The following is a 23,373-nucleotide window of genomic DNA, read 5'->3' on the forward strand; positions in this document are numbered from 1 at the left end:
GTAGAGTGGTTTGTTTTACACGAGACGAGACCCGCTGTATATTTTCGGTGAGATCAGTATAATTTCCTTCGAGTTTTTTTGCCGTTTTTGTAACGCGTGAGTTGAGGTTTTCACGAGCGCCTTCAATCTCCCCCCTAAGCTCTACTGTGGTGATCTTTAGTCGCTCAGTTAACTTACGTTCACTGTGCTCGAGTCTTGAACTCACAGTCTCCAACTGGAGTTCAAGACGAGCATTACTGGACTCGATGGCCTGTTCGAGACGTTTATACATATCTTTCGTTTCTCTATGTACTTGCTCCAGGCCGGTCTCTACTCTTTGTTCAAGCCTCTGACAGCTGTTCCCCAACGTGCTGTTACTTTCATCGACTTTTTTCTCAAGTTTCTCTAAACTTCTTGAACTCTCTTCTAATTTATTTTCTAACTGGGTCGCATTTTCAACTAGCTTTTTTTAAACTTTGTCTCAAGGTTTCTTTGGCCTTGTAAAAGCTCACTCAGGATGGCTGCTAAATTTAGGCTACTAATATTTCCCAAAATGCTACCTTCGTTCACGGCTGGGCTACCAATACTCGCATTTATAGTTGTTTCGTCCCTTTCCTCCCGCAAAGGCACTTCCGGTTCTTTACCGGTGACTGGCGGAACCGTTTCCACCACATCAGCGTTTCCCACTACGCTGTCCGTGCGCTCGCTAGCGCCCTGTGCTTCCACAATACTCTCCTCAGAGAGCTCGTCTGCTCTCTGAGCGAAATCATCATTAACAAACTGTTGCTTCATATTTTCTACTCTACGAGCCTGTGCTCTTGTTACGACCATAAAGACAAAAATTTACAAAGGTTTACTTCCCCCCTAACTTCAATAGGCCTGAATTCTCTAATACAATGTTACAACGAAGAGAAAAAAACAATTCAAAAGCACAAAACAGAAAAATTTAACATACAAACCACCTCAGTTTTTGGAAATTTTATAGGGATAGAATAAATATAAACCGAAAATTTTACTTCAAATGTATTCTGACCAAGGAATATATAAAGAATACTCTATTGCCCTTAACGCTGCTGGCGCCACAATTATAGGCGCAAGAGCGTGGAATATCGTGCCCCACGCTGGGCGCCACAATTATTGTGAGATGCAGGTAGCCAGAGCCGAAATTAAGGATACCAAGAAACACCAACACAAACAAAATTAATAAAATAAGATGGAGTGGCTGGGAATATTTAAAAACTAAGTGAAAAATTTATATAAAATGTAAATTACAGGCATTTGCATAATTACTTCCCTTTTTGGAGATAGCGGTAATCTCCTTTAAGAGCCGCCACTGCCATATGTTAATTTGGTAGAGCATATAAAATTTTAGTTAAATTAGAACAACAGATTTTAAGGTACTTTGTATAGCAGTTATGGCCTAGAAGCTACTATAGTGAGTTTAGGCAAATAACAAATAGGTTAAAAAAATTTACTTTAAGCTAACAGGTAGCAGCCTGTTTTAAAACTCACTATACTCATGACTGTAAGCATTGGTTCTATGGGCGTAATACTTTCTGGGCCACATTTAGAGAGCTGGTTAGATATACAAACAACAAGGGAAAATGCTTTCTTGTTTCACACTTTTGAAACAAAACATTTAGAATTAGTGACAGGTACTTACCCTGCAGCAAAATTAGACCAAGACAAATACTAGGTAGAGATGTCGGTTTATTTCCGTGATTGTAGAACATGGATGAGTGCTGATAATAAATTAACACTCCATTTACATATTAACTTTGAACTTTTCTTCGGTAGTGCACTACTAATACATACACTATAATATTATATATATATATATATTTATACACCACATTTTTCTTTTCACTAAAAAAAATAAAAGAGGGGAGGTATTGAACTTGAATTTTTAGAGATCTGTTTGACCTTAGAAAATGCTATGAATTTTATATAACAAAATTTTTTCAGCTCCTCATTTTGCGAGTTCAAAGTCTCTGACAGTCTCAGAGAGGAGGAATTTAATACACATATTTTTATATTAACGTAATACTTTGTTGAATATAGATTTTAAAAGAATATAAACTGATTAAATATTTTAATATGTTCGGTGCACTGTTCCTGTAGCGGATATATCACTTACACACACAGTTCTGGCTTGATGTCACCACGTCGTTGAACATTTCCATTCCACTGGAGAATCTGCAATGTTCTTTCATATTAATCAGCTGGATGACAAAATATCTTGAAGAGACATATTATATGTCTGTAAAACAAGCAATTACTTATTGCTTGAATCCTTGTTCAGAAGTCCAAGGAGGCACTGCCTTAAATGACGTGACAGGCCTAAATGATCTCAACTAGAGATATTATATTTATATTTTTACTTCCATACTGGAAGAAGTGAATGCACCTCTGTGCTGAGGTGGTGTTTTAGACAAAAACTGTCTTCTTAGTTCTGCTTTACAAGGTACAGATAGCACTGTTTTGTGATAAAAAAATTATGTTAACAGTAACTTTTCATGTTAAATGGTTGTTGCTATAGATGACTTAGTTTTTACAACTTTTAAATATTAGCACTGTTCAACACTTTGATGTATTTTACAATAGAAGGTGATAAGTAAAAGCAAAGTTCACCACACACACGGTTTCCCGATACATGACGGTTCATGTATTTTCAACAGGAATTCCTTGGGAGCACCGAATGCTCACACGTTTTCCTGGGTCCAAACTGCCCGAAAAGTAAGGAAGTATAGATGACTTCCTTCTGCAAATTGATAGTGTTTACTCTTCTCAAGCTAAGAATCAACTTAACTTGTTCACCACAGAACAAGTATATTTACCGCACAAAAACTAAGAAAAAGAAGGACTCGCTCTTTCTCGAGTCTTTCAACAAAGGTTTTTGTGCCTCAGGCGATTCTACTGGGAGGTCTCTTGCAAAAATCACACGAAAACCTGCCTCTGATTGCACATACTCCCAGCAATCCTTTGACAGGTGCTGCCAATACTTCAAATGGTGGTGACATTTGAAGCTTCTGCTACCAACAGAAGTCTATGAAGTTTTCAAACAACAAAATTATTTTCACTTGTAACTAATATTACGAATAATAGGAACACATGATATCATATACAGAAATAAAGCAAAATATACATAGAATCCATTGATATAACTGTCATAAGCTGTCATCTCTCACAGTACTGGAAATAAGCCTATTTTCCTGCGGCTGCCTTTTAAACTGTCTGCTACTAATTGGCATCCATGTTTGTAGGAGAGAGTGAGAGGAAACATTTTTGGTTATTATTAATTTTGACAATTACAAGAACCAATTGTCTTGTACGAAAAGGGATACACGTTGAAAAAAATTAGTTAGGAATTTTGAACGGTATTTCCAAGAACGAATGAGCGTAATACGTTAATATTAATATTTTACAAAGAAAATGAATCAAAATAAAGTAAACATTTTAAACTTGCTGTGCATCCTGGGTAAAAATTTTAGGTCCGTCCGCTGACGATACTGGCCATGGGTGAAGGGGGCGGAAGAGACGCTTTGAGCTCGCTGCACACAAAATTACACCTATACAAATTTAAAAACTCACATGTTGACGCTAAAATTTTTACAACATTTTCAACAATAGAAGTTGAGCGTCTGTAAGCACTGTTTTTAATTCAGCATTGCTTCACTAAAGGAAGTGAGTAGGATCCTTCCTGTGTTTAATGAGTCTTCTTTTATCACTCATTTAGTGATTTCCTGAAACGGTGAGTTGTGAAGGACCTCACATACAGTATGCTAGGCGACGAAGAGTCGCGAGAGAAAAAAAAAATTCTTTGTCAGCGCAGCTCCGTTTTCCAAAATTCTAAAATCAATGCATGAATACTTTGACTATGCCTTTAATTCTTCGTTAATGAATCCAATATAGAGTATTATAACAACTCTCTTCCTTCCTTCCCATGTATAATATATATAATACAAAGACCCAGTAATGAGATGCACGCAATAAAATCAGATATAATTTGCCTATTAACGAAATAACATGCATGATTAAATACAATATAATACAATATTGTATTAATATTTCCGTACTACGCTCGGTGTTTAAACAATCTTTAGTCATAAAAACAAGATAATATTAGATATGCATACTAAATTCTAAGCAATTAACTGTATAGCAAATTAATCTATTTACATCATGATATGTAAATGTGCCCCTCATCTGCATTTTGATATGCAGATGAAGGAGAAGGACACCGGCCTTCTACAGTATCTGTCGATTAATATATCATCATTGGACTTTATTTTCATTTATTTACTTTTTTTTGTTAAACGCTTATAATTAAACACGCACTTGCTCATATCGTTCGAAGATAATGTGTTGCACTGCAGATGTGAGAAGTACCACTGTTCCCTTATCCCTTCATAATTTGCTTGTCAAAAGAAAAGCAAGATGAAACAAACAAGTAAGTGATCCAAGTTTTCCTAATTTTTCAGCTCTCTTTCTTTCTGCTCTTCTCACTCCTTATTACACACACATATGTAGGGAGTTTATAGTTCAGTAACTGTTTATTTTAGTAGCCACATCACGAGAGCCTTAGTGCTTCAGTCAAAGTCATCATCTTCTTTGGATTAGCAAAGATCTTAAAGAGACAAAGCGATTTTCAAGTGAATAAGTAAGTAACAAACTTTCTATTTCCTATTATAAATTATTTTATTCCTTCTACGAAAAACAAAACTATTTACAACTCTTTAAATGCATAATATAAAACGAAAGAGTGATCTAAATGAGAAATAGTGAAATTATGAGGGTAATAAAATTTTAGACGTTAAGTTCTTTTCCCAATTATGACAATGTTTTGTGTATGGTAGAAATCCACAGTTACTATCAAATTTATTTTTAGAAAGATCATAAAAATCAACATCGATAACCAGAATTGTTTTCAGTAAATAAAATATATATGATATACGTGTATATTGACTTGAAATAGTCCTGTTTGGACACGAAAAATTTCGTTTTGTATTCGACCATTGTATGGAACAAGAACCACGTGGTAGAACTTGTATCAGTCAAAATGAGTCACAATACCGAACATATACTTTTTTACTTTACTCGAGATAAAGCCATGACTGCCCTCGAGCGTCAGTATCATTTAAAAAGTAATATTTGGTACGTACACACATATAGAAAATTTTGGTTCCTACCTGTTTAGCCGAATGCCTTAAGCTACAAAATTATTGCATATGTGGGCAGTCGGTCATGTTCGGCGAAAGATGAATTCTTGTTTCGCCTAATCCTGTTTGGCCGAAAACTAGTTAAAAGGGAATTTGCATCCAGAAAGGGAGTTTTCTCATCTGTCTTCATTTTCTTATGGTTAATTTATGCAATGTTGCCAATTTTCATGGAAAGCTATGCGTATAGTCGTCGAGCGTTACACTCCACTTAGATATTGTTAGATACTATTGTTGTAGATGTTGTAAATACTAATTTATTTTAAATGAAACCTTCACTACATTGTATATTTTAGTATGTAGATCATTTTTATTATATTTTGATTTTATAGGACATTTTCAATTAAAGAAGTTGTGTATTTTTAGTCTCTGACAAGGATTGTAATATGCTAAAATTACAATTGACTTATCATTCATTATAATTATTATTTTACTTGTAGTATATTGTGTCAGATATTATTATGTAATACTTTTACAAATGCTGTTCTTTTGGAAGGGGGGAGGGTTCGCAGAATTCCTAATAATAATAATAATAATAATAATAATAATAATAATAATAATAATAATAATAATAATAATAATAATAATAATAATATATAAATGTATATGTTATATATAATAATAATAAATTTAATATATTATTATTATTACTGAATTTCAGTTCCACCTCCGAAACCAAAAGATTATGAGTTCTTCCCGGGCATTGGGTATTACAAGTACCACAACCGTGAATCAACATGGTTCGAAGGCAAAACTATTTGTGAAGAAGAGGGAGCCCATCTGGCCATTCTGAACTCCGAAGCTGAATCCAATGTTTTAAAACAAATTTTTGAGAGACATCCAGGACCTAATCCTTGGACATTTATTGGATTTCACAACAGATATGAAGAGGGGCAACACATAACTATTTTTGGTGAGTACAATAAATTTCGCTGCATAAATTTTATGACATTCTGAAAACCATGCGCGCCGACTACATGAATGCTCCGGGGCTTCGGCACCCACATAAATAATCTTGTGGGTGTGGCACACCCCACAAGATTTTTAGTTTGGAGCCGGCTTTGAACCCGTTTCTCTTGCTTTTAATTCAGCCGTGTTACTGACTGGGCTAGGGCAGCCTTAATTTATCCTTACAGTACCGGTATATTTTACTTTGTCACAGCACAGCCCTTTATGACAGTGTTCATTAAAGATTTTAACTAAAAATAAATCAATCAAATATCGAGACTTCCCTGAAAACATATAGGTTAACACGTCTCGCCATTGATATGCACCCACATAAATTTTGGAAGGTCGGCGCAGTTGCTGAAAACACATTGAATGATTCAAAGTTTTAAATGTATAACTAGAGGAGCTTTGTGTTTTAGTAATGTTGATAGTTTGAATCAGATAAGATCGAAGCTTGCTTTTGAAATAATAGCCTATAAATATATTCATTATATACTGTATATAATGAATACTGTATAGATCTATCTATCTACCTATCTTCGTTTCATTTTATTCATATTGTTATGAAGGATTAGATTAACTCTTATCTTTGACTGCACTTTTTTAATAACGTGTAATTTTAATAGAAACTTAACTTGACACTTTTACATGCTAATTATTACTTGTAGACTTACGAGGGAACCTATCCAAGTGTAACTCTGACTTCGAGTCGAGACTATGGCCGAGTTAGAAATTCAGCTCCATACTGTATATTATGAAGTCAGATTCCGGGTCAGATTTTTCGAAAACGGTCGGCTAACTCAGCGAATACATATCAAATTTGTGTGGGAAGACAAGCACCTTTTGAATGAAAAATTTGTCTCCCCGGGGCACTCGCGGGGTCCCAGGTGGGGTCCAACTCAAAATTTGCAAATGGAACCGGGGGTCAAGTAGCATACTGTATGAAAGCTATTGTTAAATAAAAGAAGATAGAACAAATCTCAACTCTCTACGATAACCCTGTGCAAATGGGCAACTGCTCAAAATGCCAATACAACCTACATCAGAAAATCTATGGCCCGCTTCTAAATCCGTTAAGTTGCGACACAGTTAAAACAGAAAAACACGTTAAAAAGTGCAAGGTATTGGAGTAAAGCAAATTGCTGCAGTCTCTCACAGAGTCGCATAACGGACCTTATCGAAGTATAAGTGTAACTTCGAATGACCAATGGACCATAGAATAACCATGACCATTGAATTTCGTGTCCTAGAAGAGAAAGGATACATTGTCAATCGCAACCGTCGTGGAGGGTGAGAAGGTCAAAGGCAACGGTATGTGCTTTCGCACACCTGGACCCCAATTTCACAGATTGCACTGTGAAATTTTTATCGGGAGATATGCTGAACGAGAAACACGATGGTAAAGACGGAAATGAGTGACCTTGAAACTGTGTGGCAACTTGGAGAGGAGTGCGATTGGAGGAAACAGGAATAATGGTGCAGAAATAAAATATATCGCAGGATGCTTTTTAGAGAGAAACTCTGCAGCAATTTGCTTTACTTCAATACCTTGCACTTTTAAGCGTGCTTTTATGTTTTGTTATAGTTGCAACTTAACGGATTTAGAAGCGTGGCCATAGATTTTCTGATTGACATTTTGGGGGCCGCGGTGGCTCAGTGGTAGAGCGTTGACCTCTGGTGCTTAGAGTCCTGGGTTCGATCCCAGCCACCGCCAAGTGTACCTTGTGGTGGACAAAAACCATGTGCGTGGGTTTCCTCGGGGTTCTTCCGTTTCCTCCCACTTTCTTCATTCCACCGTTTCATTCATTACTCATCATCACCGTCTCCTTTAGCCTAACCGGCATAAGCGTGGGACGTAAAACTCAAAAATTTCATTTCATTTCATTTTTTGTATTGACATTTTGACCAGTTGCCCGTTTGCACAGGGTTATCGTAGAGAGTTGAGATTTGTTATATCTTGTTTTGTTTAACAATAGCTTTCATACAATATGCTACTTGACCCCCGGTTTCATTTGCAAATTTTGAGTTGGACTCCGCCTGGTACCCTGAGAGTGCCCCAGAGACACAAATTTTTCATTTAAAAGGTGCTGATCTTCCCACACAAATTTGATATGTATTCGCTGAGTTTCCTTACCCGACCGTTTCCGAAAAAAATATGACCCGGAATCTGACTTTGTAATGTATAGTATGGAGCTCAATTTCTAACTTTTCACGCTTATATCTTCGCAACGGTTGCGATCGAGGATGTATCCCTTTTCGTGTTATGTTCTTTTGGGACAATGTATCCAACAGCCATAGCCTCGACTCGAAGTCAGAGTTACACTTGGATAGGTTCCCTCGTTAGTGCATGTGTGTTGAACTCTAAATGTTAATGTTTTACATAGTTAATAAATGATGAAACTTAGTATGTAGGTCTACTTTTTATATCATAGAAGGATACGTAATTCAAGTAGTGCTGGAAAATGTAGGAAAAAAAGGGAGTGAGATACATAAATGTAGATCGAGAATAAAAAATAATTAGTCCGCTACTAGATGACTGTGGTTATCCGATGCAAAGAATACAATGAATGGTAACTTCTTGCCTAGACATTGTGGAGGCGCACTGTAAACTCATGTCAACATTTTTTTCTTCTTGTCAATTGTTTTCAGTATAGATGTTAACTTAGAACATAGGCTACTGTAAGAAAGAAATGAGTAGTTTACTGAAACTACTTTTAAAAAATCTTCAAACTTTATTGTAGAAAATGTACTATCTGGTCCTGAGTCTGTGATAATGTTGTTTTTCCGTGAGTTTTGTAAGTTGTCAGCCCCTTCGACACCGTTCCTTGCGATACGTCTAACACACTGACACTTTTAACACATTTGCGACAAACTAACTGTAAGCCACAATTTAACATATATGAATCTTCCACACTTTATAACCACCGACTGGCTGTGTTTGCTTCAACAGACGACTCTGTTCTAATTGATTTGATGTACTATAGACGTCACCTAACTTGCCATTAACTTCGGCCGATGTTTCACGGATTTTCAGTGATACTTTCTGTCTCATATTACGTGTTGGGAGCTACATATGTTTCATTATTTTGATGATCAGCTTTATATTACTTATAATCCTGATCCATATATTTATGTAAGGAACGCGAGAAATATTGTTTATTTTTTTACTGTTGAAGTCTAGCGTCCTGTTTCAACATCGGGGCTGTATGAGAAGCATACTTTAAGGTGAAATCTGAAGCGCAGTAATACGTTCAATGCCCTCACGTCGTAAATGAAATACATGATCCAATTACATACACTCAGTAGTCACTAGACCAGCAAAAATAGTATAAATACAAGAAATACTAGAATTATTAAATAATATTAATTAATTATTATGAGTTGTTATATATAAGGTATTTCAGTAGTTTTCAATGTCAGGTTTATTTATTGAAATTGTTACTTTTTAAAATATGAAAATACACTTAATGTAATTCCTCTTAGTTCGAGGGTCATACAACTCTAACTAATTATTTTGGTTGTCCATGAATGCAATCATCTTACTCGCTTGCCAATAGAAAAAGACAAATATAAGTGAGTCTCTAATTTTTGAAAATCAAGACAAAATGAAAATTGTTTTTATTTATCCTTAACAGAAGACTGCTGCTAGTAAGAAAGTGCTTTAAGCGAATAGTGGCCTTAGATATTTCATTTTCTTCGACATGACACGCATAAGGACTGGGGATAAAAACGATTACTTATTTTTTCGTATAATTTCATGAAAGCTTTCGAAAACGTCTCAACTTTGCAGTCGGAAACAATTAGCTAAACGTTTCTTTCTGTATAGTTTGGCTGCCATGAATAAAATGTGCCCGTGACATAGTGTGGCCAAATATGATTGAAGATAGTTATTAAGTCAGTAAAACAAAGAATCTTAAAAACAAGCGAGACCTGTTTTTTCAGGTGTTTTTCAGACCTGTTTTTGAGTGCCGTGGCCGAGGAAAATAAATTTACAATACCAAGTCATGAGATCTAATATTTCATGAAGTGTTTTTGCTTCTTGCTCATTGATGTTGTAGACAAGACACCTATATACAAAATTGGCAACTTTGACCACTACAAACTTCGTTCAAACTTCCTTCTTTCCTTGTTCTCTGATAATGTAAGGAAGTATAATTTTGAAATTTAACCAACAAAATCATGAAATATGTTGGTTCGTATGTTGTACAACAACACAGCAACTAAACTATAAACGAAGTGTACAAAAACAAGTCTGTAAATTAATTCCAACCATTTCTATGCGATATGAGCAACTACTGTTTAGTGAAGCCAGCTACAAGTAGAGTCCATCATTTAAAAGCCAGAACAACTGAAGTGAAGCCCACATATGAGTGTCATGACCATTATAAATTTTGTACTGACTTTTGTTTTGTTCTCCGATAACATAAAGACGTGCAAATAATTAAATTTAAACAACAAAATCATGAAATACACTGTTAAAAATGTTTTCTTAAATCTGATAAACCATTTCTTTTCTGTGCACCGAGAACATCTTTTCTTAGAAATAAGTGTTTGAAAATCTCATTAATGAGAAATGAAGAAAAGTAGATGTGGTTGTATAAAGTGGAAAGAGAAAATATACTGTTACTTTCTTTGTGAATTGCCAAATCACATTTCTAAGAAAATATTGTCTCGGTGCATAGATAAGAAACGGTTTCTCACTTTTAAGAAATTATTTTTTACAGTGGATGTTGGTTAGTACGAGTATGCTGTACAATAACCGTAGCAACTAAATTATAAACAAATTGTGCAAAAATGAATCTGTAAATTAATTCCAACCATTTCTGAGATATGTGCAAAATACTGCTTTATGAGGCCAATCTACAAGTAGAGGGCAACATTTAGGAGACGAAACAACTAGTTTGTACACGTTAATATATATATATATATATAAAGTAAAAACCCTCATAGGGATATCAGGCCTCAAACAGTTACTATCATGAGTGCGGCATCAACTTGTAGTAGCAATCAACTTGTTAAAACAATGATCTTTTTCAAAAATATGCGTCTTTCATGAAGGCTCTCTGTTCTATTGTTTGTGGAAATTATACTGCGTTTCTCGATCATGAATTTTGCCCTCTACGTAAACGCTGATTTTCTTATTCTCATAGATACGTACGTATAATTGTACTAATATTATTGACTTTTTTCACTATATTCTATCTAGGACAACATATAAGCGAAACTGGATTCACCAGATGGTCCCACCCAGGTCAACCGGACGACCACCACGGAAAGGAAGACTGTGGCACAATACATCGTAATGGGGGTCTCAATGACTATCCCTGTGAAGCCAAAACTTCTTTTATTTGTGAATATGAACTTTGGTAACTGACACTAAACTGTAATGAAAGAGTTGATATTATCTTATAATTTGTATTAAAGAACAAAAAATACAATGTTTGTTATATTTAAATCAAAATAATTCATTTTACAAGATTAGTTTTTCATGGAAGAAAGTTGGGTGTTTGACAGTGACAAAAGTTCTTTTCTTAACTAAATCAGTATCACAAGATTCTTGGATAGTATAAACCATTCTACACAATGTAAAGTTAGTTATACACGCAAATAGTTTTATAAACACATGTCAGGGAAAAAGTTTTCCCAAAAATTCTACAAATTCCCGAAAACTTCTAAAGATCTAAGTGTAGTGTGTAGGTGATAAATTTAGCCTTCTTCCTCTCGAAATCGAGAAGACTGTATAAAACACTGATACACATATTATAACTGAGAAATTTCTGATTTAACTACACTAGATGAGAACTCGGACATCGGAAGACAAACAGTAGCAAATCTTCAGGACAAGCTGAGCATGTTCTTAATAATAATAATAATAATAATAATAATAATAATAATAATAATAATAATAATAATAATAATAATAATAATAATAATAATAATAATAATAATAATAAATTGATACTTTACAAGAAAGAAAATGCACATCTTAGGCTACTTCAAGTGTGGAATTTTTAACACATCATAATTAAGGAACTTTTTGTCGATACCTGCGATATTGAACCGCATTTCTTCAGTCTATTTGTATACCTAAGTATGAGAATTGATTTGCATGGAGCTCATGCAGGCTATGCACACAAATACGTGTTTAGTACTAGAATCAAGGGTGAGTAATTTTTCACCCAATTCGTTCCTTTTCTTTTCCATAGTTCATATTTGAATAATATCACAATTGGAATTTACGAGTTTTGTCCACTTGGTTAGAAGTACACAATTCAATATAAACCAGATTGTCAAGTCCATTAGTGTCGAAGATAATTTATAATTGTACTAGAACTGTGGCCATTTTTAACCCAAGACATATGCTAGTTACAAGCAATTTTATTACTACTTGGACAGTTTAAAATCTCATCTAGCTTGGCAGAGTCTCCACGGCTTGCTTTTTATCTGCAACTACACAGCAAAATATGTGTTAAAACAACACAAAATGACTATCACTTTAGCATGTTACTTGTGTGTTAATTCAACACCGACGATATCGCCTTCCGAGCGTATCAAAAACACCTCGTTGCTGCCTGTGAATATTTGCATTGTTTTTTATTGTTTGGTATGAGCAAAGCTTTACGCAGTATATTTGACATTTATACTAAGTAACGAACAACATTCTATGTTTTCTGTAACTGGTCACAATAATAGTTTTGTGGCCTTGTGAATTGCCTGATAACAGTTATATGAATAACAGTTCTGCCATCCTCTGTTCTTACGTGCCAAGACACAACAATAATGAATAAGGAAAACAGATAGCAACACTAATCGCGAGGAAAAGGTTAGCACGTATTATTTCAAGGTCGAGGGGACTGCGCAGTAAGGTGTTGAACCATTGTGTTTACTCGGTCACGCCGATATACATATGATTATGGAGAAAAAATGAAACATTTTCTAGTGTACCTCACAATTTTGGAACTTAATAACGCCTCATTTATATGTACAAAACTTTTTAAAGAGCATTTACAGAAGACCGTTTAGTATTTAAATGTTTATGAACTATATTTTAAACTGATTTACTTCTGAAATGTTATAGTAAAAGTAAGTATGCGAACTCGTAGACGAATATGTAAGTGTTGCACTAAAATTCAAATTCAAACAAATAATTATAAAATATCAGTAAGTAGAGATTAGTCAAATTACGTAAGTTAAGTCTAAGATGGAAATCATTATAGAATTTCAGTTAATTCTGTCTCTGCTCGATTGACAGAACCTTATACATATTTTGAAACTTTGTCGTGGATAGACAGTTAGCAAATGTATATTCGGCATGGAATAACAGTAGGTCTACATCTTGTTGTTGAAATGAATTGTAGAAGTGAAGTACTAATTTGCTTTAAGGTTGATTTGGAGTTTAACCCCTTTCAGAACCGATCAGCAACTTATTGTTAAAATTTTTGGAGATATTCGCTCCAAGTTTTCAGAAACATAGTGTATACCACTCTTATAACTTCCATCGCAGCCGTGATTTAAAGTGAGTATAAGCTGCACTATAAAAATGTTAGGTATACATTACATTCCTGGGAGCAAAGCTATGTGAGATGTAGACATATAGCTTAAGATGAGATCCAAACCATATGAACTCCCAACGAGAACAGAATACTTGTCCCCTATGCTTAAGGGCTTTGAGCTAACTGTGTAGTAGGGCGGGTCGAAAAGAAAAAAAGATGTTTTCAAATGAATTCTAATGGCGTGGAAAATTTGAACCATCTATCCAAAATTATAATTGTATTTTTTAAATCGGGCAATATCTTCAGTGCAGGCATCGAGATCAAAGTTTCCTCAAATTGTCAAAACTCGTTCGTTTATTTTGGAACATCCTGTAGAAAACAACCATTTCATAGTTTTAACAGGGCGGTAATTGTTTCATATCCATGTAACAACTACTCCTTTGCATACAGCTGTTACAATACCGTAATGATTTCAACCCTGTTTCGTTGTTGAAGAACAGCACCGAGAGGTTTTAAACAGACGGCAACGCAGTTTGCTGAACACGCTACCAGTCACCTTAAATCCTTGTACCAATTTTGCGATTGCGTTGTTAATGATCAGCTATCTGTGTTGCCATCTGTTTAAAACCTCTCGGTGGTGTTCTGTAAATGGTTCTGACAACCAAATAAATATCCGTTATTTCCTCTTGTGTGAGAGATCCGAACGAGAAAAGAAGAGAAAACATAATGAAACGTGACTTTGACTCACCCTGATTGTGCTGGATCATTCTTTCCAGAATAAAATGAAAGCCGTTTTACTCTGAGATCAACGTATGTAAATAAACTACAAAGGTACCATTAAGAGTCAGAGCCCTCTCCGCTAGTCTAGTGGCTAGCTCGCGAGACTTTCATGCATGGATGTGTACTCGATTTTCAGACCGAGAGCTTTGAAATTTGAAAGCACTATGTTGTTTCAGATGTCACCTTAAACAGTAGGTCTTCGTCCCATACAGCCTCGGTTCTGAAAAGTGGCACTAAACTCCAATCAAACAAAAACTAAGGGAACAGTAGCAGAAAACATTCTAACTGAAGATCTAAAGAACTGAACTATTTTGTTTAAATATCAATAGGAATTAGGAATTATAGCCTATTTTTAGACTTCCGGCATTTATCGCCGTTATAGCCCTCACATCCCTCGGTGATCACACCACTCGGTGAAGTGGGGAAGGAAGGAGATGGTTTGGGACCTGTATGTTTGGTACCATCCCGTCATTGTCTAGTGTCTATGAGAAAAATTCAGGAAAGCCTCACTCGGGATGATTGACCTGGAAAGGCTTCCACTCCTTTTTGGCCGAGTGTCTCCATCGGGAATCAAATTCAGGACCACTTGCATCAAAGGCAAGGGTGTTAACGACTACGGGACGCGTTACCACAAATGGTAATAGAACAAACAATATTTTCTACAAATTGTTATTAATAGGATCAAATTCTTTATAGTCCATATATTTTTCGAGTAGATACCTGTAATGAAATGAATTAAATGTTTGATATCAAATCTGCGTTTTCATTGACATTTCAAAAGCGACTTACTGTAGAAAACTCATCATATGTCGTACAATTTTTTCTTGTATAACTTTTCATGTTCAATGTTCCTGAATTTTGGCGGACTAATTGTTCTGCCGTGAATAAAACGATGTGTATATTGAGTAGACAGAGAAACCAGATAACTTGCGACCATGAAAAGTAAATTTTGAGTGCAAACTAGAAATGAAGAAAATATGAGTTAATCAATTTGTTTCTTCATACTAAATCGATTGATAAATAAATTGTCTAATATAATAATTTGAAAAATATTCACTCTCCGGAAACTGACTGGCAATTCTAAACAGGAAAGGCCTTTCCAGAACTGGGAAAATTTAGTATTAATAGAATAGATTTGTCATTCCTGAATCAGTCAATGTGAGCATTGTTTATATAGAGCCATTAGAAATATTCAGACTCTGGAAAGTATATTAAGGTCCTTATTAATTGGAGTAAACCTGTTGTATACGTTAAACTTACTTATATAGAAAGATTCCACACCGAAACGTCCTTTCAAACAGTGGCCAAAATAGGTATCAATCCATCCATTTTTACCATAAAAAATCAATTGATGTATACATTTTCTTCAGGCCCAGAAGAGTAAATTATTTCCAATCTGGCTATTCTATGGGCTTTCTGTGGTGCACAACCATGATCAAGTGCGAAAGCCTGGAGGGATTCTGGAGAATTTATTTTGAAAAAAAAATCTTCTTCATTAATAACTTACAGCAGGTGTCTGAATATAGTGACACGATTGCCAGAGCTTTGCAAATTAATTACAGTAGCTAACACGTGTAATACTGCAATAAGTTCATATGTAGCATTTCATATTGCTACTTGATTCAGTACACTGAGAAAATTGTTTTCGTGCTAAGTGGGTTTTAATTTGATATGATTTTCAGCTTAAGGTCCCTTGCAGCAACGAGGCTATGCGAGAAGTGGACCTATAACTTAACGTGGAATCCGAACCACATAAGCTCTCTCCGGAAATCGAACGCGGTCTCATTCGCCAAAGGTGCGTACACTAATTGCTTAGCCACGAGCGAGTTATCTTGTTTGCTAAGTAGGGATTAAATAAAACCCAGTTTTGTTGTAGTCGAAGATCTGTCAAAAAGACTCTTTTGGAAGAAATTCTCTTGGTAACTAGTAAGCGAGCAGTATTCGGTTAAGCCATGCTTTGGTTTTTAAACCTATTTCTGAGTTACTCATTTCCGAGAAAATTGGCGAAAATATTTTAACCAATTCACTCGCTTAATAAAATCCCTCTCAACACGATGGGCTTTGGTTCGAATGTATGAAAACCTTTGATGTAACATGAAAGAAACGTAAAAAGCTTTAAACAAATTGGCTTGGGAATTATGGCTCTAACTATTTCGAAATGATCGAAGCTGTTTCCACTATTACATTCTTAGCAAAGAAGCGAGAAATGAAAAAAAATCCGCAAAGAATGGCCGTAAATGCCTTAGTGCAGCAAAGAATGTTAAGACGTGATCCTACTGATCCGTGGGTGAGTTGTTCAAATCTTAGCAATTCCGTTTAAATTTTACTTTAATGGCCTATATGTACTCGATTAACTAAGCTCCTAGCTGAATCAGTCAATGAACGAAGATTAGTGAACGAACATTAATCAACCGAATAGTATTCGGTTGCAGTAAGCGAGAGCTCAGTGTGCTACATATTAGCAAGCAATTCGGATACTAACAACTGAATTTTGGTTAATTCAAATCTGCTAAATTCTGTCAGTGTAGGATGTGTATTATAAAATAGGTTATATCACTTATTGGTTACAAACAAACACAATCTTAAAGAAGGTTGAGAAATTATGTTGTAAAATTGAACTCATCTTGTTGGATGTACAACTTCCTACGATCAGTAAGAGGCGTCGCATCATTTCCTAATTTCATGAGACACGAAATTCCAGTGATACCAGAATGAACTAACCGTAAAATAGTACTGGAGGTGCATAACTTATGGATAAATAAAAATAGTAATTAATAGTGATGTATGTAATTAGACAAGCAATAACAGTTTTTCCTAAGAGACCTACGCCTAAAATCAGAATAACTATTTCCCGAAACGTATAGTCTTCTTGCTCTCCCTTGGGAGAGCTGTTTTACACTTTGATAAGGTATCTTCTTCGTAACTACATCTTCTTGGTCTTCCTCTTCCTAGTTTTCCTTCTGCCTTTCCCTCTATTCAATACGGTGATCCAATCAAAGTGACGAATAAGATGGCTTACCATGCTGTTTCTTCTTTTCCCTATTATCTTCATGATCTATCGTCCTTCAGTTGAATAAATAAAATGGTATTGTTGAGTAAGTAAATATATATATATATATATATATATATATATATATATATATATATATATATATATATATATATATATATATATGAAATTCATGTAACTAATAGGTAAACTACGTTTAGCAGTATCCCTAATCTTACATTCGTTATGAACACGGCCGGATTTTGTTGACAAGTCAACTTTTTCTGTTACGCATAAGACAAGGCAAATTCTAACAAAACCGTTATCCATCAACTCTAGGTTCTAAAAATATATTTTTTAGGGTCAACTTTTGGTCACTTTTTGCCGTTTTGAAGTTTCAGGTCATTTTTTTAATATTTTAAGGTAACTTTTAGGTCACTTATAGTCTTTTTATTCTTTTTCTTCTACATAAGGAAAACTTAAAATGAACACTGTTTACGGATGTGAAAAAGACGAAGATAAATAAATCTCTTTTCATGCTTCCTGACCATTGGGGTGGAAAAACTGCATTCTTAACAAGCTAATGAAAACTAAGCTGTAGCTGGTTGACGAAAGGTGGAGGTTTGTAGGTGGCCGAACGGATAGTTTTGGGTTGTTGACCAAAAAGAATGTGATCATATGAATAACTAAAAATGCATTAGAAGGCGTACAAAGATTTTAAACAGGGTTTTTATCTATTATTCTCATGTAGTCTACACTTCCGAACTTTTATTGTTTAAGAGTGCTTCCTAGTTTCAACTCGGAAGTGAATTGACGCTTTCAGTACGTACAATGTCGTACAATGGACTGATCAACGGACATAAATGATCAATGGACTGCAACTAACTGAAACAAAACTTTTTGAATATGAGTGACAAACGATAATTAAAATCCAATGGATATTTAAAAAATGCCAATGTTTTACGAAACAAACGTTTAAGAAAACGCAAGTTTTAAGGTCAATTTTTGTGAATTTTAGGGGCATTTTACAGGAATTTTAGTGTCATTTTATAGGTCACTTTCTAGAAAATTTTAGGTCAAGATCCGGGCCCTGGTTATGAATATTTAAATATGTGAACTATACACTCCCCCTCCGCTTCTACGTCGACTGTTAATATCTTGGATCCTGCTCATGGGAATATACGACAAAATTAAATGACAAAATGACAATATACGATAAAAAGAGAAAGAAAGGAGGTTGTTTACATTGAGCTGTTAAAAACTGCAAGTGAAGAAATAATATTTACGATAATTGTCTACCAGTTTACTTGTTATCTCAGACTAAGAAAAACTGTACAGTCTGCATATCTTTTCTTGTCTTTGACCTCCAAAGTGCAAACAGATGAGTTGAACATCTTCAGAGTTGTTGGCAGTGTTCCCAAACACATTATCATATTAATTTTATGACGAAGTTCTTCTTGTTTGTTATTTTGTTTGGTATTTTGTATTTCTTTTCTGCAACGGGGCTATGTAAGAAGCGAAGCCATCTGTTTTAACAGCTGTCGCTCTCCTTCGGAAAGTAGTATTTTTTTGTACAGTCTGTAGTATATTAACCAAGGTTAGGTAAGGTCAAAATTCACTCCGCCTCTTGTATTTTCTTGATAACTTGTTGGCTTTTCACAATGTTTACTGACTTTACAATGACAACTGTATCTAATTTCACTTCTACAAATTTCACTCTCAGTTTGAAGGACGTATTGGAAATAAGACTAATGACAATCATCATACTGTAATGAATATGTGTCATTTATTGATATCAAAATTTTTCCTTTATTCGTAATGAAAACATGTTTTATTATTTTTTTAAATAATAACTTTACATATTTCATATTGGGGAGCATCTTGGAAAATGAACGAAAATAAAAAGGAAAAAGTTTGTCACACTAGAAAACGTTCCTATGAATGGCAGACATGTTTTAAATTTGTAGCGCAAATAAAACATGAGCCATACAACGCCTTATGTTAGACCCGTATTCCTTTCATAAACCTAGCAAGCACGGTACTTATGTTTATTTCAACCACATACGATTTAAGGTGGTCCACTGTGTGAGAAATATCACTGAAGCTACGAAATTCTGTCCTCTCACGTGGCAATCCTTCTATCGTGCTAACTTTTCTGCATAATTACTTTACACCCCGCCCCACCCACGTTTACGGAAAGTCCACCCCTGGAGGAACTTATCTTAAGTCATCGTTGTTTCAACTAATACAGGTCCAGTGATTTACTCGTAATTAACGATAAACTATACTGTCCTGATAGGAACGATAATAATGCTTTTTAATTATGAATGGTGTTGCGAAGTCTAAAAGCAAAATAATGGTTACTCTATTCGAGAAGAAAGTCCAAGGCAGTAAGGTCATTAGCCACAATGTATAGGGGATGGAGCATTTATCTTGATATATGCCCTTATAACTTTTAAAATAATGAACAAACAAACAAAACAAAAAAGAGCGTGAAAACTTGCACTATGCAAATATCGGCAATGAAACATTGTTTGACATAACAGTAATAACACAGGTGAGATGGGTGGGGGTAAATCACATCTAAAATTCTATAATGTCGAATATTAGAGTCATCATATAACGTTATTTCAAACAAGTAGAAAAAACTTACAAGGAATTCAGAATTTAACTTCCTTCAAAGAACTTCACTAAAAAGTCGTTTAGATAAGTATCACATCGAATTGCGTACGTGGTTTCTAGTAGACAAAGATTATTATTTGTAATTGGATACAGTAGAGAAAGGTTACAGCAATTTGATACCTCAAGCTATTCAGAAGATAATTTTAAAATGTAAAATTTGATGTATTGCTTAAAATAATGTGTTTATGGGAACTTTTCTAATTATATATAAACTTTATTTGCCTCCATGACATTGTAGCAATACTTTTGCCTCGGAATTAAGTACTGTTAGGCAGTGTTGCAAACTTTAAGAACGTTTACTGTATCTGCAAAATAGTTTTACGTATCAAATTGCTGCATGGCATTGTGATCTTCACACTTATCGAAAACAATACACATAATTGGATGAGGTATTTATCTAAGCAATTTTTCTAAAGAAATGCCTTTCAAAAAGTCAAATTTTCAATGACTTATAACTTTGTATTCATTCAAAATCAGTCGTACAATGATCATAGCATTAGACACTAAAGTACTTCGGATGTGCAATGCTCAGTTTATTTCTTTTGTGTTATTACTTCTGTAGGGGAAAAATAGTTAGTATGTTTGTAATACTGTAGCATACTTAGTTTGCAACAGTGAATAAATGTACTATCGCATGTTTTCGTTTAATATGTAGATTTGAAATATGTAGAGGAAGTTAGGGTGTTATGGAATAGTCGGATAATATGGAATACCTCATTATCTCTCCTCTGATGTGTTGCTTCCAAGCGGAGAGGAAAGAAACTACTGCCTCAAGTTCCCATGATGCTCTAAAGTCAGTCTCCTTGTGATTGTGAAATTCATTGTGTTGGTAGACGTGAAAATCTGATATCTTATTCCTGAAAACTTTTACAGATAAGTGTTTTACAGCCTGTATTTTCCTATTGAAATGTAACAGAACAACAATTCTTTGTTTACTATGATGTTGGATATACAGAGTGGTAGTTTGATAAGCGCCATTATCCTATACGCCTTCGAATGCGTTTAACAGATCTTTCGTTTCCAAGGTAGCGTGGAGGGCAATATGGAATACCCGCAAGAAAAGCATGGTATTCCGTATGGTATTCCGATTACAAGAATATTTATCGGTATTGGGCAATTAAACATACATTTATGATGACATCAATGCTAAGTGTATTTTCTATTACAGCAAATTTTCTGATGATTCAAGGGGTGAGCTTGGATCCAGCGTTCATCAAGTTTATGTGAACAGACAATGGCTATGTCGATCCTGAAGCACAGTATTATATTTGTGACTTTTACAAGTAATCACATTCAGTTATGGCTTGTCATTCAGAATTTTCATATATTGTCACTGTATTCATTGTATGTTCAACAGAAAACTCATTTCTTTTCTATATAGCATTTGTATTCCATATTACCCGACTATTTCATATTACCCTCCAAAGTGGGTTCTTTACAAATTATAAATTTTGCCCACCCCTGTAACGAAACTTCTTTATCAAGATGAACATAAATAAAGTCAAATATGTAAGGCGTATATTTGTTTTCGTTTTTGTTTCAATGTGCAATTATTAACTGAGTTACAAGCGAAACAAAAATGGTATTCCATAATACCCGAACTTCCTCTAATAAGTTGACGTAGTGCTATTTGGAAAAATACTATTTCATGTAGAAACAATCTCAAAATTGTGCTATCACAGAGAATCCCAAACAATGTCTCTGCTCACTCTGCATGGTGCAAAATTTCAATACTAAAAATTACCAGACCCCATCAAGATAGATCTATATATATGGTCATGCTATGACAGTTTGTGGTCATCCATTAGTTGCGGTCATGCTATGACAGTTTGGTCCTATTTCCTCCATTTGTCTTAATTCTGTTGCACATAGATCATGGCCCTCCATTAGAATCTTCCACTAAAGAGAAACAATGAGCAGTGGTCCAATTTTTGTGGTCGGAAGGTGTATCAGGGGCCGCAATCCTTCAAGCACAATACGAGAATAGTGTCTTGCCACAACGGAATATCTACGAATGGAATAAAAAAAAAATTAGAAATAGTCGCGCAAGTGTTAGGGCTCCTTCCTAGTGTGTAACACTTGTGCAACCATTTCTGAATTTTTTTTTTATTCCATTCCTATTCCATTCTTATTAGTATTTCGGTGTACAATTTATAGCATGTAATTTCTAAACCCAAGGGTGGAGGGACAATTCCTGGTTTCTCATTGACCGGTTTTCTCATTAGTAGGTCTCCGAAACTACTAAAAGTAGATCCTCGAAATTTTGCTGAAATAATCTCCTTGCATCCAGATTATATATGAGATGGTGTTTGCTAAGAAAGAGAGAGTGAGCCTTTACGTAACTCCGGTCAAAAACAAAAAAAAAAAAAAAAACAAAAAAAAGTATATAATTTTTAAATAGCTACATTTCATAAACTTTATTCTTTCTGTGCAAAGAGCAGGTATTCTGCTAGTTATCAACGGACTTAAAATGTTTGTTACTGAATTCTATAGTCTGTGTGCCTGTCTGTCTATCTGTCTGTTATTTGCGAATTTTCAATTTTGAACCGTGCATTTGATAGAGCTTCAAAAACTATCAGAGAAAGTGATTAAATTTTTCGCGTCACTCTTACCGTTCCCGAGATATTGGCGAAAAAATGGCCTATTTCCAGAGATTTAAGGAGCCATATCTCAGGAACAGTAAGTCATACAGAGATCATATTGGTGTTGTTCATTACCTAAGAGGATGGTGAACATTTTGGCACCAAATAGTAAGCGATGGCCACTGGCCAATTGACCACTGGTTTGCCCAATGGCCTGTTGTATAGTGGCCACCAATTAATATCGGTACCACAATGCGTACCATGTTCTTAGGTATTGACTAACACCAATATCATTTCTCTATGACTTACCGTTCCCCTGATATTGGCCAAAAAATAGCCAATTTCTAGCTATTTAAGGAGCCATAGCTCAGGAACCATAAGTTGTAGAGAGATGATATTGATGTTGATCAGTTCCTAAGAAGATGGTGAACATTTTGGTAACAAATAGTAACCAATGGCCACTGTCCAACTGGCCACTGATTTGGCCAATAGCCAGTTGCCAAGTGGCAACTAATTAATATCAGTACCAAAGTGTTTACCTTCCTTTTAGGTATTGACTACCACCAATATCATCTCTCTATGACTTCCCGTTCCCGTGATATTGGCCAAGAAATGGCCAATTTCTAGCTATTTAAGGAGCCATAGCTCAGGAACCATAAGTTATAGAGAGATGATATTGATGTTGATCAATACCTAAGAAGATG

The 23,373-nt window shown here is 35.0% G+C and overlaps 1 protein-coding gene across 1 annotated transcript; it reads left to right on the forward strand.

Annotated features, from left to right (window-relative positions):
- Positions 1-4,335: 4,335 nt before the first annotated feature.
- On the forward strand, positions 4,336-11,557 carry LOC145681528 (hemolymph lipopolysaccharide-binding protein-like). Its single transcript, XM_081753172.1, has 3 exons — positions 4,336-4,429; positions 5,857-6,108; positions 11,350-11,557. Exons 1-3 carry the CDS (start codon positions 4,417-4,419, stop codon positions 11,511-11,513), a joined length of 429 nt encoding a protein of 142 aa, XP_081609298.1. The 5' UTR covers positions 4,336-4,416; the 3' UTR covers positions 11,514-11,557.
- The last annotated feature ends 11,816 nt before the right edge of the window (positions 11,558-23,373 follow it).

Source organism: Thermobia domestica, chromosome 3, assembly GCF_964235325.1.
Source record: "Thermobia domestica chromosome 3, izTheDome1.hap1.1, whole genome shotgun sequence".
NCBI lineage: Eukaryota > Metazoa > Arthropoda > Insecta > Zygentoma > Lepismatidae > Thermobia > Thermobia domestica.

What these genes read in the sequence shown, in the direction of transcription:
- LOC145681528 (XM_081753172.1), top strand. An exon ending in GCAACACATAACTATTTTTG is followed by an intron (nt 6,109 to 11,349) that starts GTGAGTACAATA and finishes TATTCTATCTAG; the next exon opens with GACAACATATAAGCGAAACT.